Source organism: Nicotiana tabacum, chromosome 18, assembly GCF_000715075.1.
Source record: "Nicotiana tabacum cultivar K326 chromosome 18, ASM71507v2, whole genome shotgun sequence".
Taxonomy (NCBI): Eukaryota; Viridiplantae; Streptophyta; class Magnoliopsida; order Solanales; family Solanaceae; genus Nicotiana; species Nicotiana tabacum.
The window spans coordinates 81,775,903-81,795,408 of NC_134097.1; the positions used below are offsets into that span (position 1 = coordinate 81,775,903).

Below are 19,506 nucleotides of genomic sequence, written 5' to 3' on the forward strand. Positions count from 1 at the left end.
GCTCGAGACCCTACTTGATTTAGGCAGTCCCTGGTATCGAACAGCCCTCAAAGTACCTTCGATGGAGGGTGAGGACGATGGCTGAACACCTGTATCCCTCGAAGTACCTTCGGCGGGAATGAAGACGGCGGCAAGAGAGGAACCACTTTTCCAAGGCTAGAAGCCTCAGACACCACAGGATCAGCAGGTACGTCTTCTTTCAGCCTTCGAGTAGGGCTTGCCTTGCTATGAGCACTCTCATCCTCCAAGGATCCCTTCCATTTATTGTTAGTCCTCGATCCTAAAGTAGACGATTTTTCCTCCTCCCCGAGGGGGGGCACAACCTCATCTCAGAAAAATCTCCAATGCCTGCGGTAATGAAGTTAGTACACATAAAAGAAAGTACCTTTCAATCAAGCCACACACCACGTTCTGTGATGTTTTGCCTCCCATCTACCCTTGGCCAAATCTCACCACTTATGCTCATCGCAAGTCGAACAAGCTACCAGTTTCCGAGACCAATCCGCCAGGTCGGGAACCTCGTATTGTATCCATGGGATTGCTGCAAAAAGAAAAGGAAAGAAAAGCATCTTTATAGAGTCCGCCTTAACCATGGGAAAAAATAATAAGAATACAAGTGTACCACTTACGTGTGAAATTCCATTTCTTAGGAAATGGAAGGAACTCTGCGGGGATAATATCGACAGTCCGCACTAGGATGAAATGACTCATCCACCCTTGATCCTCATCTTCTTTGTCGCTAACAATAAAGGGACGAGTGGATCGACATCGCAAAATAATCAGGCCTTGATGATGCAAAGGCTAGTACAGTCTAAAAAGATGACTGAGGGTGAAATCGAGCCCGTCTTCATCTGCAAAATACCTTACAGTCAGAACTATCCTCCAAAACGATGGGTGAACCTGTGCCAGGGTAATCCGACATCTCATAAAAAATTAAAGCACGACTCTATCGAGGGGCCCAATGTAAAGGGGTATGTATACACGTTCAAAAACCCCTCGACATGAGCCATGATGCTCTCTTCCGGGGAAAGCACTTGCAGTACCACCTTTTATCCCCATCCGAAGTCTTTTCTAACCACCTCGAGGTGCTCCTCCCCTATTGAGGAAATAAACCTCGATGCATGCTCCCAATGACCGTGAACATTGGGAGGTCTCTCTAATGCAAAGTCCCTCCTCGTGACAAAGCACCTCGAGGGTAGTTCACCAGATACCGGGAGTGTGCCACCGACCGAGCACGAAGTAGAGGCAGAACTCTCCTCTCCTTGGTGAACGGATTTTGGCATAGCAGCCATGGAAGGTAAAGGCTTGAGCGAAAGCTTTTGGAATGGTAAGAGAACTAGCATAGAAAAGAGCTCTATAAAGGGGTTAGTTACTCAAAGTAGCGGAGTCTTCAGATAAAAAATAAGCAAATGCATATATATAGAGCAAGCAATGACTGTTTGCCTGTCCTGAAGGCCAATTAATTCTGACCATATCAGTACCATTTTGTGGGGAAGTGTACCGGTGGGACAATCCCGGTCACTTCACAACCGTGGCACATAAATGATACTGCCACACAGCGCTCGGGGGCCATTAAGACCCCGAAGATTCCTATTGTTACAAGCGTCGATTCTAAAAGGCTATCGACCTAATCTCGAGATAGTGCCCGATCTCGAGGGTCCAGACTACTCCGAATATGGGCTCCGAAGAGCCAACGTCAAAATTCAACAGTAGTGCTTTACACACACATATATAGATTTAAAGAAAACTATATAAATAAGAAAACCCAATATTTACACTATAGTTTAAATTATACTAAGAAAAATACTATAGCTTACATTTAAAATTCTAATTAGAAGAAAACAATTTTTTTTTAAAAAAATTTCTTTTATTTAAAAATAGGAATAACACTTATACTCTAAGAATGTAAATATGTAGTTAGTATTTTTTTTTAATTTTCTAAAATATAACCTATTAAGAGTAATATAAAACTTTAAAATATTAAGATTAGACCTTAAAAATAATATTTACACTAAAATAATGTAAAACCGGGAGAGGTAAAAAATTAGTTGTTCACATCAGGCCCCTCTTTGCATGGAAACATGAAGAGTTTTTAGGCAAAGAAAGTAAATAAGGTGACTGATTTTTGACCTCCCTATTGTTTTAAAAAAAGGAAAATAAAAGAATAAGGTGCGACCGAGCCTTGGTTTTAGACATCCTATGTATCCCGGGTTATAAGGGAATCAGGTCACGCGTAGTTCAAGTAAAAGAAGAGTGATGGAGTATTCTTAGAGGGAGTGTCGAGTGAAGTTCCGTCGAGGTTCCGATCCGTGGTTCCTACAATTACATCAAAATGAAAAGAAAATTACATACTCTTGAAATCTTAGAGTTACAAAATTTCTATCTAAATGCTATCTAGAGTCTTGTCTTGATTCCTGACTTGCTTCTCCCATTTACTTCAGACTTAAACTTGATGCTCTTGATGAAACAGGCTATGAAATATTCTCGCATGCTTGTTTCTTGGTCAAATGATGGGAAGATGGATCTTGACCATATGTCTTCGCATGCATTACATCAAAACTGGTTGTGGCTGGTATTGAGATTAAACGTTCCACTTTCTCTGGCAAGAGCTGGAATCTTATTTTTGCACATCCAATCCGTGCTTTTCAGAAAAACCTACAAGCCACCACAAACAAACAAAACGAACAAAAATTTTCTGCCCAAGTTTGCACTAAGAAATTTTTGTGATTTATTCAAAACACATTAAACTATCTTTCCAATTCTAGAGTAAGGAATTGAAAAAGACATTTTTTCTTATAATAGGGGATGTCATACCCCGTGTTAACAAGAAAGAAGGCAACCAGGGGATGTAGTACCCTGTGTTAATAATAAGATAAGGCTCGTGGCACTCTAGGGTACTACTAGAGAATGTAGTACCCTATGTTGGCAGAAAGTAGTGCAGTCAGGGGATGTAGTACCCTGTGTATGTAATAAGATAGGCTCGTGGTACTTTGGGAGGTTAATAGGGAATGTTGTACCCTATGTTGCATACAATGAGGCTTGTGGCACATTGAGATGCTACTAGGGGTGCTTCCAGGTAAGGGGTGCTGCACCAACAGGACTACGCCTCTCAAAAGCCTCCCACCAAGTGAAGGCAGCTCTAAAAAACTGATAAGTAGTGAAAGCAACCCCGCTGGTCTCTAGAATACCCGCTGTACGAAGCATCCTCTGACACTTATCCAAGAAACCCTGGGCATCCTCTCCCTCTACACCACTGAAAGTCGGAGGCTGAAGTCTACCAAACCTCTCCAACCTATGTTGCTCATCCTCTGGCATGGCAGGAACTACATAGTGCTGAGCAGCTACAACCGGCTGGGCTGGATGCGCCCCCAGTATCTGAAGTCCTTCCACAGCCTACTCAGGTGTGCAAGCGGCGAGAGTCTGAGTGCCTCCCCCGACCTGAGAAGTAGCTGTGGCTGTAGTGACTAAAACCGCCTGAGCTAGGCCAGTGCAAACTGATAGGATCTGAGCCAATGGCACTCGGGATACTACTAGGGAATGTCGTACCCTATGTTTGCAATAAAATGAGGCTCGCAGCACTCTGAAATGCTACTAAGGGTTGTCGCACCCTATGTTGGCAGAAAATAATGCAGCTAGGGGATGTAGTACCCTGTGTTGGCAATAAGACGAGGCTCGTGGCACTCTGAGATGCTACTAGGGAATGTCGTACCCTATGTTTGCAACAAGAAATGCAACCAGGGGATGTAGTACCCTGTGTTGGCAATAAGGTGAGGCTCTTGGCACTCTGGGATGCTACTAGGGAATGTCGTACCCTATGTTTGCAATAAAATGAGGCTCGTGGCACTCTAAAATGCTACTAGGGAATGTCGTACCCTATGTTGGCAGAAAGTAATGCAGCCAGGGGATGCAATACCCTGTGTTGGCAATAAGGTGAGGCTCTTGGCACTCTAGGGTGCTACTAGGGAATGTCATACCCTATGTTTGCAATAAAATGAGGCTCGTGGCACTCTAAAATGCTACTAGGGGATGTCGTACCCTATGTTGGCAGAAAATAATGCAGCCAGGGGATGTAGTACCCTGTGTTGGCAATAAAACGAGGCTTGTGTCACTCTACGATGCTACTAGGGAATGTCGTACCCTATGTTTGCAATAACATGAGGCTCGTGGTGCTCTGAAATGCTACTAAGGGATGTCGCACCCTATGGTGACAGAAAATTATACAGCCAGGGGATGTAGTACCCTGTGTTGGCAATAAGATGAGGCTGGTGGCACTCTAGGACGATACTAGGGAATGTAGTACCCTACAGTGGTAGAAAGTAATGCAGCCAAGGGATGTAGTACCCTATGTTGGCAATAAGATGAGGCTCGTGGTACTTTGGGAGGTTAATAGCTAATGTTGTACCCTATGTTGCATAAAATGAGGCTTATGGCGCTTTGAGATGCTACTAGGGGATATCGCACCCTATGTTGGCAGAAAATAATGCAGCCAGGGGATGCGGTACCCTGTGTTGGCAATAAGCCAAGGCTCGTGGCACTCTAGGATGCTACTAGGGAATGTTGTATCCTATGTTTGCAATAAGAAATGCAACCGGGGAATGTAGTACCCTGTGTTGGCAATAAGGTGAGGCTCTTGGCACTTTAGGATGCTACCAGGGAATGTCGTACCTTATGTTTGCAATAAAATGGCGTTTGTGGTGCTCTGAAATGCTACTAGGGAATGTCGTACCGTATGTTGGAAGAAAGTAATGCATCCAGGGTTGCAGTACCCTATGTTGCCAATAATGCGAGGCTCATGGAACTCGTGATGCTACTAAGGAATGTCGTACCCTATGTTTGCAATAAAATGAGGCTCGCGACACTCTGAAATGCTACTAGGGGATGTTGTACCCTATATTGGTAGAAAATAATGCAGCCAGGGGATGTAGTACCCTGTGTTGGCAATAAGACGAGGCTCGTGGCACTCTAGGATGCTACTAGGGAATGTCGTACCCTATGTTTGCAATAAAATGAGGCTCGTTGTACTCTGAAATGCTACTAGGGGATGTCGCACCCTATGATGACAGATAATAATGCAACCACGGGATGTAGTACCCTGTGTTGGCAATATGATGAGGCTCGTGGCACTCTAGGATGATACTAGGGAATGTAGTACCCTACGGTGGTAGAAAGTAATGCAGACGGGGGATGTAGTACCCTGTGTTTGCAATAAGATGAGGCTCGTGGCACTTTAGGATACTACAAGGGAATGTTGTACCCTATGTTGGCAATAAAATGGGGATCGTGGTGCTCTGAGATGCTATTAGGGAATGTCTTACCGTATGTTGGCAATAAACTGAGCCTCGTGGCGCTCTGAGATGCTACTAGGGAATGACGTACCCTATGTTGGCAATAAACTGAGGCTCGTGGCGCTCTAAGATTCTACTAGGGAATGTCGTACCCTATGTTTGCAATAAAATGGGGCTCGTACGCCTCTAAGATGCTATCAGGGAATGTCGTACCCTATATCGGCAATAAACTGAGGCTCGTGACGCTCTAAGATGATACTGGGGAATGTCGAACTTTATGTTTGCAATGAAATGAGGCTCGTGGCTCTTGGAGATGCTACTAGTGAATGTCGTACCCTATGTTGGTAATAAAATGAGTCTAGTGGCGCTCTGAGATGCTACTAGGGAATGACATACCCTGTGTCGGCAATAAGTACATCCAAGGGATGTAGTACCCTGTGTTGGAAATAAGGTGAGGCTCGTGGCGCTCTGGGATACTATTAGGGAATGTCGTACCCTATGTTGGCAACAAGTAATTCAACGAGGGATATAGTACCCTGAGGTGAAGATAGGATATTCCCTATAATGAAAGTAAAAATAACATGATTACGTGTACATTATAAGGAAATCAAGGATTTGAGAACTTCACTTGGTGGTGTTCGTCTTTTCACAAACTGTTTGTTAAAATTGTTTTGTTCCTGTTCTGAAAAAAGAAAGATTTGTTAGTTCTAAAATGGAGGTAAGTTTGTGGCCTTGATTATTTCAATCTCTTGATCTCGGCTCATCTTCTTTAATGATTTCAACTGATTATTTCCTGAATACCAACTGCATTTCTGACTCTGGAGAACCGTTAGCTTTTCTAAACTTTGCCATGACAGTACTTAACCTTTTTCAACTTTATGTTGCCTTTGTGAGCATTTCGCTTTTGACTTCTTTCAAAGTTTTCCATTTCAATGCATCAGCCAATCATGACCAGTAGGGGTTGACTTGATGCCCTTGTCCAGGCTGAGCGCCTTTTGAATATATCAGCTCGCTTCAAACGAGAACCCTGTAAATCATATTTTCCATCTTTTCTTTGCCTTATTTTTGGAACAGAGTTACACCAAAAGGGATTCAAAGAAAAAAAACAAACAATGGAATAGAGAATGAGTTTAAAACAAGAGGTGTCCCTTTTGGGGAACAGAAATACAAACATATGTAGGAGTACATGCAGACTTCAATGAACATGACATGCCTTTTGGACTGGATGCTTGATCTGTATAAATTGTTCGATTCTCAGAAACTCATCACAATTTTGGATTTGAAAGCGGGAAACCTTGCTCATGGTTGTGTTAATGCCATGGTTGTGTGGATCCTCTTTTCGATCAACAGTTCCCTTTACGGGTTTTCACTAGTTGATATCTCTCATTACTCTTGTCGCCATCATCTTGTAGTGCCCTTTGCGGGTTTTCACTAATAAGACTCTCTCATTTTTATTTTCTCTACTCACCATCGCCCTACAGTGCTCATCAAGGTTTTTACCAATAAGACTCTCTTATTTTATTTCTCTCATTTGGTTGCATTTGATCTAAGTAACATATCCTCCAATTCTTGAACATTCTCACTGATTGATTGGAAGGACTTGAAAGGATTTGGGTAAAAATAATTTGGATTGAATTATATCTTTGGAACCTTTCAGAGAAACCATCGCCGAATCATTGTAATATTTGTCGCAGTTTTCACTTTTGGGGAATGTGGATTTTTTTGGTATGTCCGAACCCTAGAGTGAGGCTACCTATGTATCCTTTCGGAATCAGGTCGGACGTAGTTCAATTAACTTGAACTTGTTTTGTTTTATGTTTTGTTTTCATTTTCATTTTCTTTTGCTTCTTTTCTTTTCTTTTTTTTTTTCCTTTTTTCTTCTCCTTTTTTTTTTGTTTTTTTTCTTTTTCTTTCTTTTCTTTGTCATTTTTTTAATAATAACTTCCAGATTCCAAAGAGGGTAATCAAAGAGAGGGAACCAGCTCAAAGAGTTTGCAAAAGGGTTAATGGTGTTTGGGTAGCGAGAAAGAAATCTTCCGTCATGCCATTTAGAGAATGTTAACCCCAAATAATGAGTTAAACGTTGTAACTTTTGATTGCATCTGCGTTGACTATTGTCTCAAAGACATTTCCTTTGATGTCTCCCAAATACAATGATCCATTTGGCAATACTCTTGTTATAACATATGGACCTTTGCAATTTGGAGTAATTTTTTCCTTAGCTTCTTCATGGTGCGGGCGAATATATCTCAGGACGAGTTGCCCCACTTCAAATTTCTTGGGACGTACTTTCTTGTTTTAAGCATGGGCCATTCTTTGTTGTACAACTGCACATCGTAGCCTCCGACCAATCACTTTCCATCAATCAAAGACAATGTTCAACCGAGTCTTGACTAAATATTCATCATCGATCTCGGCTTCAACAATGATCTGAAGAGAGGGAATCTCATTTTCGTTTCAATTCTTTGTTTATTTTCTTACAAGCCTTATATTCAACACATTATGTTTCTTGGTTCATTATTTCGAAATCTGCAGCGTTTTAGGATCTGGGTATGAAGTCCGCAAGCATATCATGTTATTAAAATCTGCATTTACAGAACTGAAAAGAGAATAAGAAAGGTGACATGATTAAGAAAAGATACATTCATGGATGATGAAATATTGATTTCATTTATTTGAATATTTTAAAAAAATATAGAAGGGTTTACATCAGAACGTAAGACAGAAAAGTAAAAACATTCGGATGACACACTCAAATAACTCGAAAGGCAGAAAAAATAGCAAGACCGGCTACCGAGACTCCCGTCTGATAGGGAAAGTTTCTGGGTTGGCGCCCGTTTTTTTGTTTCTCTTCTGCCGCGGCAATGTCTACTATGTCTTTCAATGCTGGATCCAATTTTCCATCATCAAATCATCCCGAGCAGGCCATGTCCTATTGCTTAAATCTGGTAAAGTCAACCCCATATTTGTCTTCATTTTTTATGTTTCACCGCCAACTTGCCTAGTCACTTTTTTATGACCTTCGATCAACAACAATGGTGCTTGTTCCATTTGTTGAGAAGATGTTTTTACTTCTGCGGGATCTTGGATTGTTTGCATGATTCGCCATTGAAAACCAACAACCGACCACCAATAACTATCTTTTAGTTCAAAACAACAAGCATGTTAGAATAAACACTCTCTCTTCTTCTTTTTTTAACCACTTTATTCTCTCTCTTTTTTAATCTTTTTTATCTTTTTTTTTTCAAAATGATTCGATCAAACCAGATGTGGGTTGCCTACGTATCATGTGGAGACATGAATCAGATCTTGCGTAGTTCGTGAAGATCATGAATAAAATAAATAAACTAACTCTTTTTTTTTACTTTTTTTTAAAAATCTAATCATAAAAGCTCTAACAAGGAAAATATTTTTGAACTTTGAATTCTCTATCTCTTTTTTTTTGGTAATTAAATCCTTATATTAACCACCAAAGTAATATTTACAAAGCAGTAGGTCAGCTCAACCTAACTTCCATACTGGAAACAATCAATCAATCCACCATCTAATTGCATGTCAACTATATCTATTAGTATTTACATTTTGCTAACAAAATTTTAGTATAACCCTCAGCTCTCATACTACATACACATGCTATCTTTTTTGCGAGGATGTCCCATGTTGTAGCTGTTTTCTCAAAGACTCTTAAGTTTCTTTCAATCAACAATGCATACACATATTCTGCAACTAACATTTTGAGTATTCTAGCTATTTGAGATCTTCCTTTTGTCTTCTGTACTACCCATTGTTGCCACTCTGTCCATGAAGATAGACTAGCTTGCATTTGAATCCATTGCATGAGTCTGCTCCACAATTCTCTGCCACACATTCTGCAAATATATGCTCCTTTGTTTCCAAAGCTTGCTTACAAAAACAACATATTTCATCCACTTGAATCTTCCATTTCTTCAGTCTGTCAGCAGTTTGGAGTCTACCATGCATTAGCAACCATAGTATAAATACTACTTTTGGCCTGGCCTGGCCTGATTCTGATACATTAGACCCTTCCATGCTATCTTTGGCATCTCTCCAATCAGCTTCACGTATACCTGTTTGATCATTGTCTTCTATTTGCACTGATTGCTATTGATCCCTGCCACATAACTTTTTGCTTCAAATATTTTCTTCAGCATCCAGGAAGTCTGTTGTGGTATCCTCATAGTAAAAAAAAGATTGATCTTTAATGTAATACCTATGGATCCATTTGATCCACAATTTGTCCTTCTTATTTGCCAGTTCCCATGTAGACTTTGTTATTGCTGCTTTATTCCACAATGCCAGATTAACCGAGTTTAGTCCCCCTGCAGCTTTAGGTGAGCACATCTTCTCTCAAGATACCGGAGCCTTTTTTTTGTGATCACATTCTCCCCTGATCAGACATAACTTTTACAATAAGTTTCAATTGTCTTGACAACCTTAGCTGGCATGATGAAAATCTGAGCCCAGTATGATTGAATACCAAAGATGACATGCTGAACCAATTGAATTCTACCTGCATATGACAATTTCTTAACCGTCCAAGATGAGATTCTTGCCACTATTTTGTCAATAAGTGGCTGCCATTGCATGATTGATAGCTTCTTAGAATCAAGTGGTATGCCTAAATATTTGAAAGGCAGTGACCCCTGACTATACCCCAACTTTTCTTGTATCTCTTTTTGAGCCTCCACACTGACTCCTCCATAATAGATGGAACTTTTTGCTAGGTTAGCACTAAGTCCTGAAGCTGCTAAAAAAATCTAGAATCTATCATGTATTAAACTTACTGAAGTTGCATCTCCTCTTGCAAAAATCAGAAGATCATCTGCAAAACTCAAATGAGTTAAGTCCAACCTTTCACACAAAGGATGAAAATGGTATGCTTTCTCTTGCTTTAAGGTCTTTAAATTCCTGCTAAGATACTCCATGGCTATGGCAAATAAGAAAGGTGACATAGGGTCCCCTTGCCTCAATCCTCTAGCTACATCAAAAGGCTTTGTTGTTTCACCATTTACAAGAACTGTATAGTTTACTGTTGTCACACATTCCATCTCTTTTTTTGTTATTTAAAATTTTCAAAAGAAAGACTTCTAAACAAGAAAGAAAATATTTTTGAATTTCCATTTTTGGTAGTTTAAGGGAGAAAGAAATATTTTTTGGATTTCGTTTTTTTTAAAAAAAAATTTGGGGGAAAGACTTCTAAAAAAAGTGGAAAGTATTTTTGGATTTTTGAATTTGATGTCTTAAAGAAAGACTTCTAAAGAAGGAATTAAAGGAGAATAGTTTTTGGATTTTTTGAAAATTGGGGGCCGGACCAGATGAAGGTTGCCTACGTATCTCACATTCGGTGAGAATCAGACCCGCGTCGTTCGGTTAAAATAACTAAAAAAAATTATTTTTTGAAAATTTTAATTTTACATACAAGAACCTTTCAAAATATTTTTAAAAAAATGGGTATTTTATGAAAACATGGAAATTTTCTCTTTATCTCTCCTCTGTTCAATCAATCTATCCTAAAGTCGGTCAACATTTGAGTGAAACCTACCAAATAATGTTACATATAGCACATAAAAATGAACATGTTGGTTTGAAATTTTTTTACCTGTCCTAGATGGGCCCGGCCCCTATGCCGAGTTTCGCTAAGTCCAATGCACATGATGCAAATAAAGCGTAGCCTACTAGGGATATTCATTGCTTGTGGCTTGTTCTTATAAGTTTTCAAATCCTAAAGGAGATGGTATCTAGACCTGGCTTACCCGGGTGGACAACCCGAGCCGAGGAGCGTCAAGCATCACCACTAGTAGAATAACACTGGCTAGCTAACAGCTCTCCCGCTTAAACATGTGTGACTAAATCCTTCACCAGAAGCTGGTAGACTAACTGACTTTATATCAAGATAGAAATTTTGTGATGCTGGTAGGCAAACACAACATAACTACTTATTAGAAGACTCAGAGGGGTGCGAGAGAGGATACAATTTATATTACAGTTCAAATAAATATTAAAACGGTAAATAAACGACAAATAACATATTAGACTTCCAAACACAATAATATCCAAAACATGATGAAAGCCAAACAAGAATCAATATACAAAGCTCGAATTCTTATTAATTATTCCCCAACAGAGTCGCCATAACTATCACATCTCTTTTTTTGCCACGCAACCTTATTGCGAGATTGAGTTAGAAGAGTTTTTCCAATTAAAGTGACATTTTGAAAAGAGATTATTTATTATTTGGAGTAGCCACTTGGAATTGAGTTTTGGTGTTCCAAGTCACCTTTTAATTGAATCCCCTTTCAAAAGGAAGGTTTGACTCTTAATTTATGGTGTACGAAAATAGATGACTGAGTGAGGAATTTTGTTGACTGAGGGGAAGGTGTGAGGCACCACTTGAGTCTCGTGGTTCTAGCACGGTCGCCTTTATTGACTAATGTAAGGCTTAAATCAATTTTTAGTTATTCTTGTATTTTATTGATCATGACTTATTTATTACCACTTAATTAATTATTATATTTTATTAATTATGTTCACCAAGATGCAGAACGCATAGAAGGCACTTCTTTGAAATTAAATGTTAAACCTAGATACTGACCTACCTTGGATGTCCTATTTTTATGCAAGAAGAAAGGGAGACTATTACAAGGGTTTAATCACTAAAGTTATGGACAAACTCCAGTCATGGAAAGGCAAACTCCTATCTGTAGGAGGCAGAGCTGTTTTAATCGCAAATGTCCTGCAGAGTATTCCAATTCATATGTTGTCAGCAGTGAATCCACCAAGTCATGTGATCAACAAAATACATAGCATTTTTGCAAAATTTTTCTGGAGCAGCAATGTGGGAGGGAACACTAGACATTGGGCATCCTGGATTAACCTTTGTATGCCTTATGAGGAGGGAGGCATAGGTTTCAGGTCCTTACATGATGTATCCAAGGCACTTTTCTGCAAATTGTGGTGGAATTTCAGGACTAAGCCCACTTTATGGAGTGCATTTATTAGTCAAAAGTACTGTAAGAAACTAAATGCAGTAATTGTACCTTGGAAGCGTGGATCACACGTGTGGAGAAAAATGATAGAATGTAGGGATTTGATTGAGCACCAAATCTACTGGAAACTTAGAATGGGATCAGCACAATTCTGGTTCGACAATTAGACTGAGATGGGAGCCTTATATTTCCAAGTGCCTGCAGAGTTTGGCATCGATGAGGATATTAATAATGTCAATGATCTGGTTGAAAATGGTATGTGAAATGTGGATAAAATTTTTGAGAGCCTACCTAAAGAGTTGGCACACCACATTGTGCAGAACATTAGACCACCAACTGAAAGCTCACAGTTAGATACTCCTTTCTGGATGCTTGAAATAAGGGGACATTTTACAGTAAAGTCCGCATGGGACTACCTGCGAAGAAGAGACAACCCAAGATTAGCTTACAAGATGATATGGGTAAAAGGTTTACCTTTCAAGATATCTTTCTTCCTGTGGAAGGTGTGGAAAGCCAAACTGCCGCTGGATGATTTCTTGCGTAGACTAGGATACTTCATGCCTTCTAAATCTTGGTGGTGTGCTGATCCTAAGGAGGAGTCTTTAGTACATTTGTTCTTCACATTAAATGCAGCTAGAAGTGTTTGGAGTTACTTCCTGAGGGAGAGCAGGAATTGCATTAGATGGGTTGTCTTTACATCAAGCAATTACAAAGTGTCGAACAACACCAGTAATACCTAGATTGAAGCCAGTGTTACAAGCTTTACCTGCATGCATAGTATGGGAGCTATGGAAAAGAAGAAACAGTTTGAAATATGGAGAAGCAGTGTCAGTGAGCAGAGTTATTTACCAGGTGTCATCTACTTTGCAATCGCTAGTCAAACTGAAAAAGCTAGGACTACAGGTGCCTCACAAGTGGCTGGACTTACTGACAATGATGGAGCAGTACACACCTCGACTGAAATAAGATAAAGTGTTATGGGAATTCCTTCAAGAGGATGGATCAAAGTGAATACGTATGGAGCATGTAGAGGGAACCCATGGAGGAGTTCAATTGCTTTCTGCATAAGGGATGAGGCAGGTGATTTGATATATGCAGAAGAAAGGGAGATCTCTGAAGGAACCAACAATGTATCAGAAGCAGTAGCTATTGCGGAGGCATTGAAGATGTGCAAAAGTCTTAATTATTTACGGATACGTACCCGCGCGATGCGAGAATTTAATTCAAAAGGGATGAACAGCGAGAGATATAATAGAAAAAGATGTATATGTAGCATTAATCATGAAAAAGACTAAAGTCCTCTCCATTGTTGTATCAATTAAAAGTGTCTTTGCTTGTTATTTTTGCCTTTAAAAATACGTTTGGAACATTTATGCATACTATTTTCTTCCATATTTTTGATAATAATATATTGCATATACGCGCGAGATCATATGTCGTACCCGCGCGATGCGCGGTCAATATTAAAAAAATATTAATTAATTTAAATTATGATCAGGCTTGTTTGATCCTATTAGATCGTATTGCTTTAATAAAATTTAATTGTCATCTTGTTTGTCAATACGATATACCCAATAATGAAATCTCTATTAAATCAAACGTACTTATATAGTCAGTGAATAACTTTTTTGTTCTATTTTTCTTTATTATATTAAACAATATTTAGTATTCGCTTTCTTTTTGTAATATATGAGAAGATATATAATTTATTACTATTGAATTTTTTTATTTTAAATTTTATTCTGTTGTTCTTAATAATATTATCTAAATTTTAGTGAATAAAATCTATGTTAAACTAACGGGACTTATACAGGCAGCGCATCGAATAACGTTTTTGTTATGTATTTTTCTTTATTATATCTTTCAATATTTAATACTATTACTTTGTTAATAGAAAGTTTCATTAGCATATTACGTTATTTAATATTTTTCTCTGAAGTTTTTTTTATTACTTTATTTTTATTTTTTTATTTTTAAATAATTTTAAAACTCCAACTTAAAACTACTCCCCAATTTGAATTGCTAATTTATTATTTTTTTAATTTTGTTTTTTATATTAAAATTATATTAAAACTCCAACTTGAACTACTCCCCAATTTGAATGGGTAGTTTTTTTCTCTTTTTTTCGTTTTTTATAGCTTTTTATTTTAAAATAATTTAAAAACTCCAACTTGAAACTACTCCCACCCAATTTGAACGGGTAGTTACTTTTTTATATATTTTTATTTTTATTTTATAATTATAGTTAATTATAAGATATTTATTTTTATTTTAAAATTATTTTAAAACTCCAACTTGAAACTACTCCCTGATTTGAATGGGTAGTTTTTCTTCTCTTTTTGTTTTTGTTTTTTATAGATTTTTTTTTACTTTTTTATTTTAAAATAATTTAAAAACTCCAACTTGAAACTACTCCCACCCAATTTGAATGGGTAGTTTTTTTTTATATTTATATTTTCGTTTTTTATATAGTTAATTATAAGATATCTATATTTATTAATTCAAATAAAGTAATCAATTAATATATATATATATATATATATATATATATATATATATATATATATATATATATATATATATATATATATATATATATATATATATATATATATATATATATATATATATATATATTCATATATATGGTAGTTTTATATTTTTTATTATTTTCGTTTTTATATATATTTAAATTCAAAAAGAATAACCAATAATTAATTATTAACTAAATAATAAATTTAGTAACTAATTATGCCATGTGGCTTTTTTTAGGCTGCCGCTTGGCTTAACGAAAGGGATTTTTCCTCTCCTTTTAGTAATATATAGATTCTGTTGTTCTTAATAATATTATCTAAATTTTAGTGAATAAAATCTTTGTTAAACTAACGGGACTTATACAGGCAGCGCATCGAATAACGTTTTTGTTATGTATTTTCTTTATTATATTTTCAAATATTTAATGCTACTACATTGTTAATAGAAAGTTTCATTAGCATATTACGTTATTTAATATTTTTCTCTGAAGTTTTTTTTATTTCTTTATTTTTATTTTTTTTATTTTCAAATAATTTTAAAACTCCAACCTAAAACTACTCCCCAATTTGAATTGATAATTTATTATTTTTTTAATTTCGTTTTTTATTTTGAATCTCACATTTGAAAGTACTCCCGATTTGGATGGGTAGTTTTTCTTCTCTTTTTTTCGTTTTTATAGCTTTTTTTTTTTTGCTTTTTAAAAATAATAATTTAAAAGCTCCAACTTGAAAATACTCCCACACAATTTGAATGGGTAGTTATTTTTTATATATTTATATTTTCGTTTTTATATTATAGTTAATTATAAGATATCTATATTTATTAATTTAAATAAAGTAACCAATATATATATATATATATATATATATATATATATATATATATATATATATATATATATATATATATATATACACACACACACACACACACACACACACACACACACACACACACACACACACACACATGTATTTTTTATTTTCGTTATATATATATATATATATATATATATATATTTAAATTCAAAAATAATAACCAATAACTAATTATTAATTAAAAATAACTACCAATTTGAATGGGTAGTTATTTTCTTATATATTTATATTTTCGTTTTTTTTATTATAGTTAATTATAAGATATCTATTTTTATTTTAAAATTATTTTAAAACACTAACTTGAAACTACTCCATGATTTGAATGAGTTGTTTTTCTTCTCTTTTTTTTGTTTTTTATAGTTTTTTTTTTGTTTTTTTATTTTAAAATAATTTAAAAACTCCAACTTTAAACTAATCCCACCCAATTAGAATGAGTAGTTCAAACTTTTAAATATATTTATATTTTGATTTTTTTATTATAGTTAATTATAAGATATCTATATTTATTAATTCAATTAAAGTAACCAATATATATATATATATATATATATATATATATATATGGTAGTTTTGTATTTTTTTTATTTTCGTTTTTTATATATATTTAAATTCAAAAATAATAACCAATAACTAATTATTAATTAAAAATAACTACCAATTTGAATGGGTAGTTATTTTCTTATATATTTATATTTTCGTTTTTTTATTATAGTTAATTATAAGATATATTTTTTTATTTTAATTATTTTAATACTCCAACTTGAAACTATTCCACGATTTGAATGGGTGGTTTTTCTTCTGTTTTTTTTTTTCGTTTTTTATAGCTTTATTTTTTTTTGCTTTTTGATTTTAAAATAATTTAAAAATTCCAACTTTTATATATATATTTTATTTTTTATTATAGTTAATTATTAATATAGATATAGATAAGAAATCTATATTTATTAATTAAATTAAAGTAACCAATTAATATATATATAACCAATATATATATATATATATATATATATATATATATATATATATACACATATATATATGGTAATTTTTTTAATTATTTTCATTTTTTAGATTTTTAATTATTTTAATACTCCAACTTGAAACTATTCCCCGATTTGAATGGGTAGTTTTTCTTTTGTATTTTTCTGTTTTTTATAGCTTTATTTTTTTGTGCTTTTTGATTTTAAAATAATTTAAAAATTCCAACTTGTTTTATTTTTTTTTTTTATAGTTAATTATTAATATAGATATAGATAAGAAATCTATATTTATTAATTAAATTAAAGTAACCAATTAATATATATATAACCAATTATATATATATACATATATATGGTAATTTTTTTAATTATTTTCATTTTTTAGATTTTTAATTATTTTAATACTCCAACTTGAAACTATTCCCTGATTTGAATGGGTAGTTTTTCTTTTGTTTTTTTTCTGTTTTTATAGCTTTATTTTTTTGTGCTTTTTGATTTTAAAATAATTTAAAAATTCTAACTTGTTTTATTTTTATTTTTTTATTATAGTTAATTATTAATATAGATATAGATAAGAAATCTATATTTATTAATTAAATTAAAGTAACCAATTAATATATATATAACCAATTATATATATATATACATATATATGGTAATTTTTTTTAATTATTTACATTTTTTAGATATATTCAAATTAAAAAGAATAACCAATAACTAATTTAATAACTAATTATGCCATGTGTCATTCTATTGTTCCGCCATTTGGCTTAATGAGGTGCTTTTGTCTTCTGCTTTTAATTATAGATAGATTTGAAACTACTCCCGATTTGGATGAGTAGTTTTTCTTCTCTTTTTTTCATTTTTATAGCTTTTTTTTTGCTTTTAAAAAAAAAATAATTTAAAAGCTCCAACTTGAAAATACTCCCACCCAATTTGAATGGGTAGTTATTTATTTATATATTTATATTTTCGTTTTTATATTATAGTTGATTATAAGATATCTATATTTATTAATTTAAATAAAGTAACCAATATATATACATATACATATATATATATACACACACACACACACACACACACACACACACACATATATATATATATATATATATATGGTAGTTTTGTATTTTTTTTATTTTCATTTTTTATATATATTTAAATTAAAAAATAATAACCAATAACTAATTATTAATTAAAAATAACTACCAATTTGAATGGGTAGTTATTTTCTTATATATTTATATTTTTGTTTTTTTTATTATAGTTAATTATAAGATATCAATTTTTATTTTAAAATTATTTTAAAACACCAACTTGAAACTACTCCATGATTTGAATGAGTTGTTTTTCTTCTATTATTTTTGTTTTATATAGTTTTTTTTTGTTTTTTTATTTTAAAATAATTTAAAAACTCCAACTTTAAACTAATCTCACCCAATTTGAATGAGTAGTTATTTATATTTTGATTTTTTTATTATAATTATAAGATATCTATATTTATTAATTCAATTAAAGTAACCAATATATATATATATATATATATATATATATATATATATATATAAATATATATATATGGTAGTTTTGTATTTTTTAATTTTCGTTTTTTATATATATTTAAATTCAAAAATAATAACCAATAACTAATTATTAATTAAAAATAACTACCAATTTGAATGGGTAGTTATTTTCTTATATATTTATATTTTTGTTTTTTTTATTATAGTTAATTATAAGATATCAATTTTTATTTTAAAATTATTTTAAAACACCAACTTGAAACTACTCCATGATTTGAATGAGTTGTTTTTCTTCTATTATTTTTGTTTTATATAGTTTTTTTTTGTTTTTTTATTTTAAAATAATTTAAAAATTCAAACTTGTTTTTTTTATTTTTTTATTATAGTTAATTATTAATATAGATATAGATAAGAAATCTATATTTATTAATTAAATTAAAGTAACCAATTAATATATATATAACCAATTATATATATATATACATATATATGGTAGTTTGTTTAATTATTTTCATTTTTAGATATATTTAAATTAAAAAAAATAACCAATAACTAATTTAATAACTAATTATGCCATGTGTCATTCTATTGTTCTGCCATTTAGCTTCATGAGGTGTTTTTGTCTTCTGCTTTTAATTATAGATTATTTTCTTATATATTTATATTTTTGTTTTTTTATTATAGTTAATTATAAGATATCTTTTTTTATTTTAATTATTTTAATACTCCAACTTGAAACTATTTCCCGATTTGAATGGGTAGTTTTTCTTCTGTTTTTTCCGTTTTTTATAGCTTTATTTTTTTTGTTTTTTGATTTTAAAATAATTTTAAAATTCCAACTTGTTTTTTTTTATAGTTAATTATTAATATAGATATAGATAAGAAATCTATATTTATTAATTAAATTAAAGTAACCAATTAATATATATATAACCAATTATATATATATATATATATATATATATATATACATACATATATATGGTAGTTTGTTTAATTATTTTCATTTTTAGATATATTTAAATTAAAAAAAATAACCAATAACTAATTTAATAACTAATTATGCCATGTGTCATTCTATTGTTCTGCCATTTAGCTTCATGAGGTGTTTTTGTCTTCTGCTTTTAATTTTAGATAAATTTTAACTTTTTAATAACTCTTTTTTAAGAAATAAAAATGGAGGTTATATACACACACACACATAGATTTAAATAAAACTATATAAATAAGAAAACCCAATATTTACACTATAGTTTAAATTATACTAAGAAAAATACTATAGCTTACAATTTAAA

The 19,506-nt window shown here is 33.1% G+C and overlaps 1 protein-coding gene across 1 annotated transcript; it reads right to left on the reverse strand.

Moving 5' to 3' along the window:
* Positions 1-9,062: 9,062 nt before the first annotated feature.
* LOC142172559 (uncharacterized) lies at positions 9,063-10,354 on the reverse strand. The gene is made up of 3 exons (XM_075236208.1): positions 10,091-10,354; positions 9,715-9,880; positions 9,063-9,373 (listed from the first exon to the last, which is right to left on the reverse strand). Exons 1-3 carry the CDS (start codon positions 10,352-10,354, stop codon positions 9,063-9,065), a joined length of 741 nt encoding a protein of 246 aa, XP_075092309.1.
* Between the last annotated feature and the right edge of the window lie 9,152 nt (positions 10,355-19,506).

Excerpts from the sequence above, each read along its gene's own strand:
- LOC142172559 (XM_075236208.1), bottom strand. The coding sequence starts at position 10,354 with ATGGAATGTGTGACAACAGTAAACTATACAGTTCTTGTAAATGGTGAA. Across the intron at positions 9,881-10,090 it reads CAAGAGGAGATGCAACTTCA|CCACTTATTGACAAAATAGT; the intron begins GTAAGTTTAATA and ends ATGCAATGGCAG. Across the intron at positions 9,374-9,714 it reads CAAGACAATTGAAACTTATT|GTATACGTGAAGCTGATTGG; the intron begins GTAAAAGTTATG and ends ATGATCAAACAG.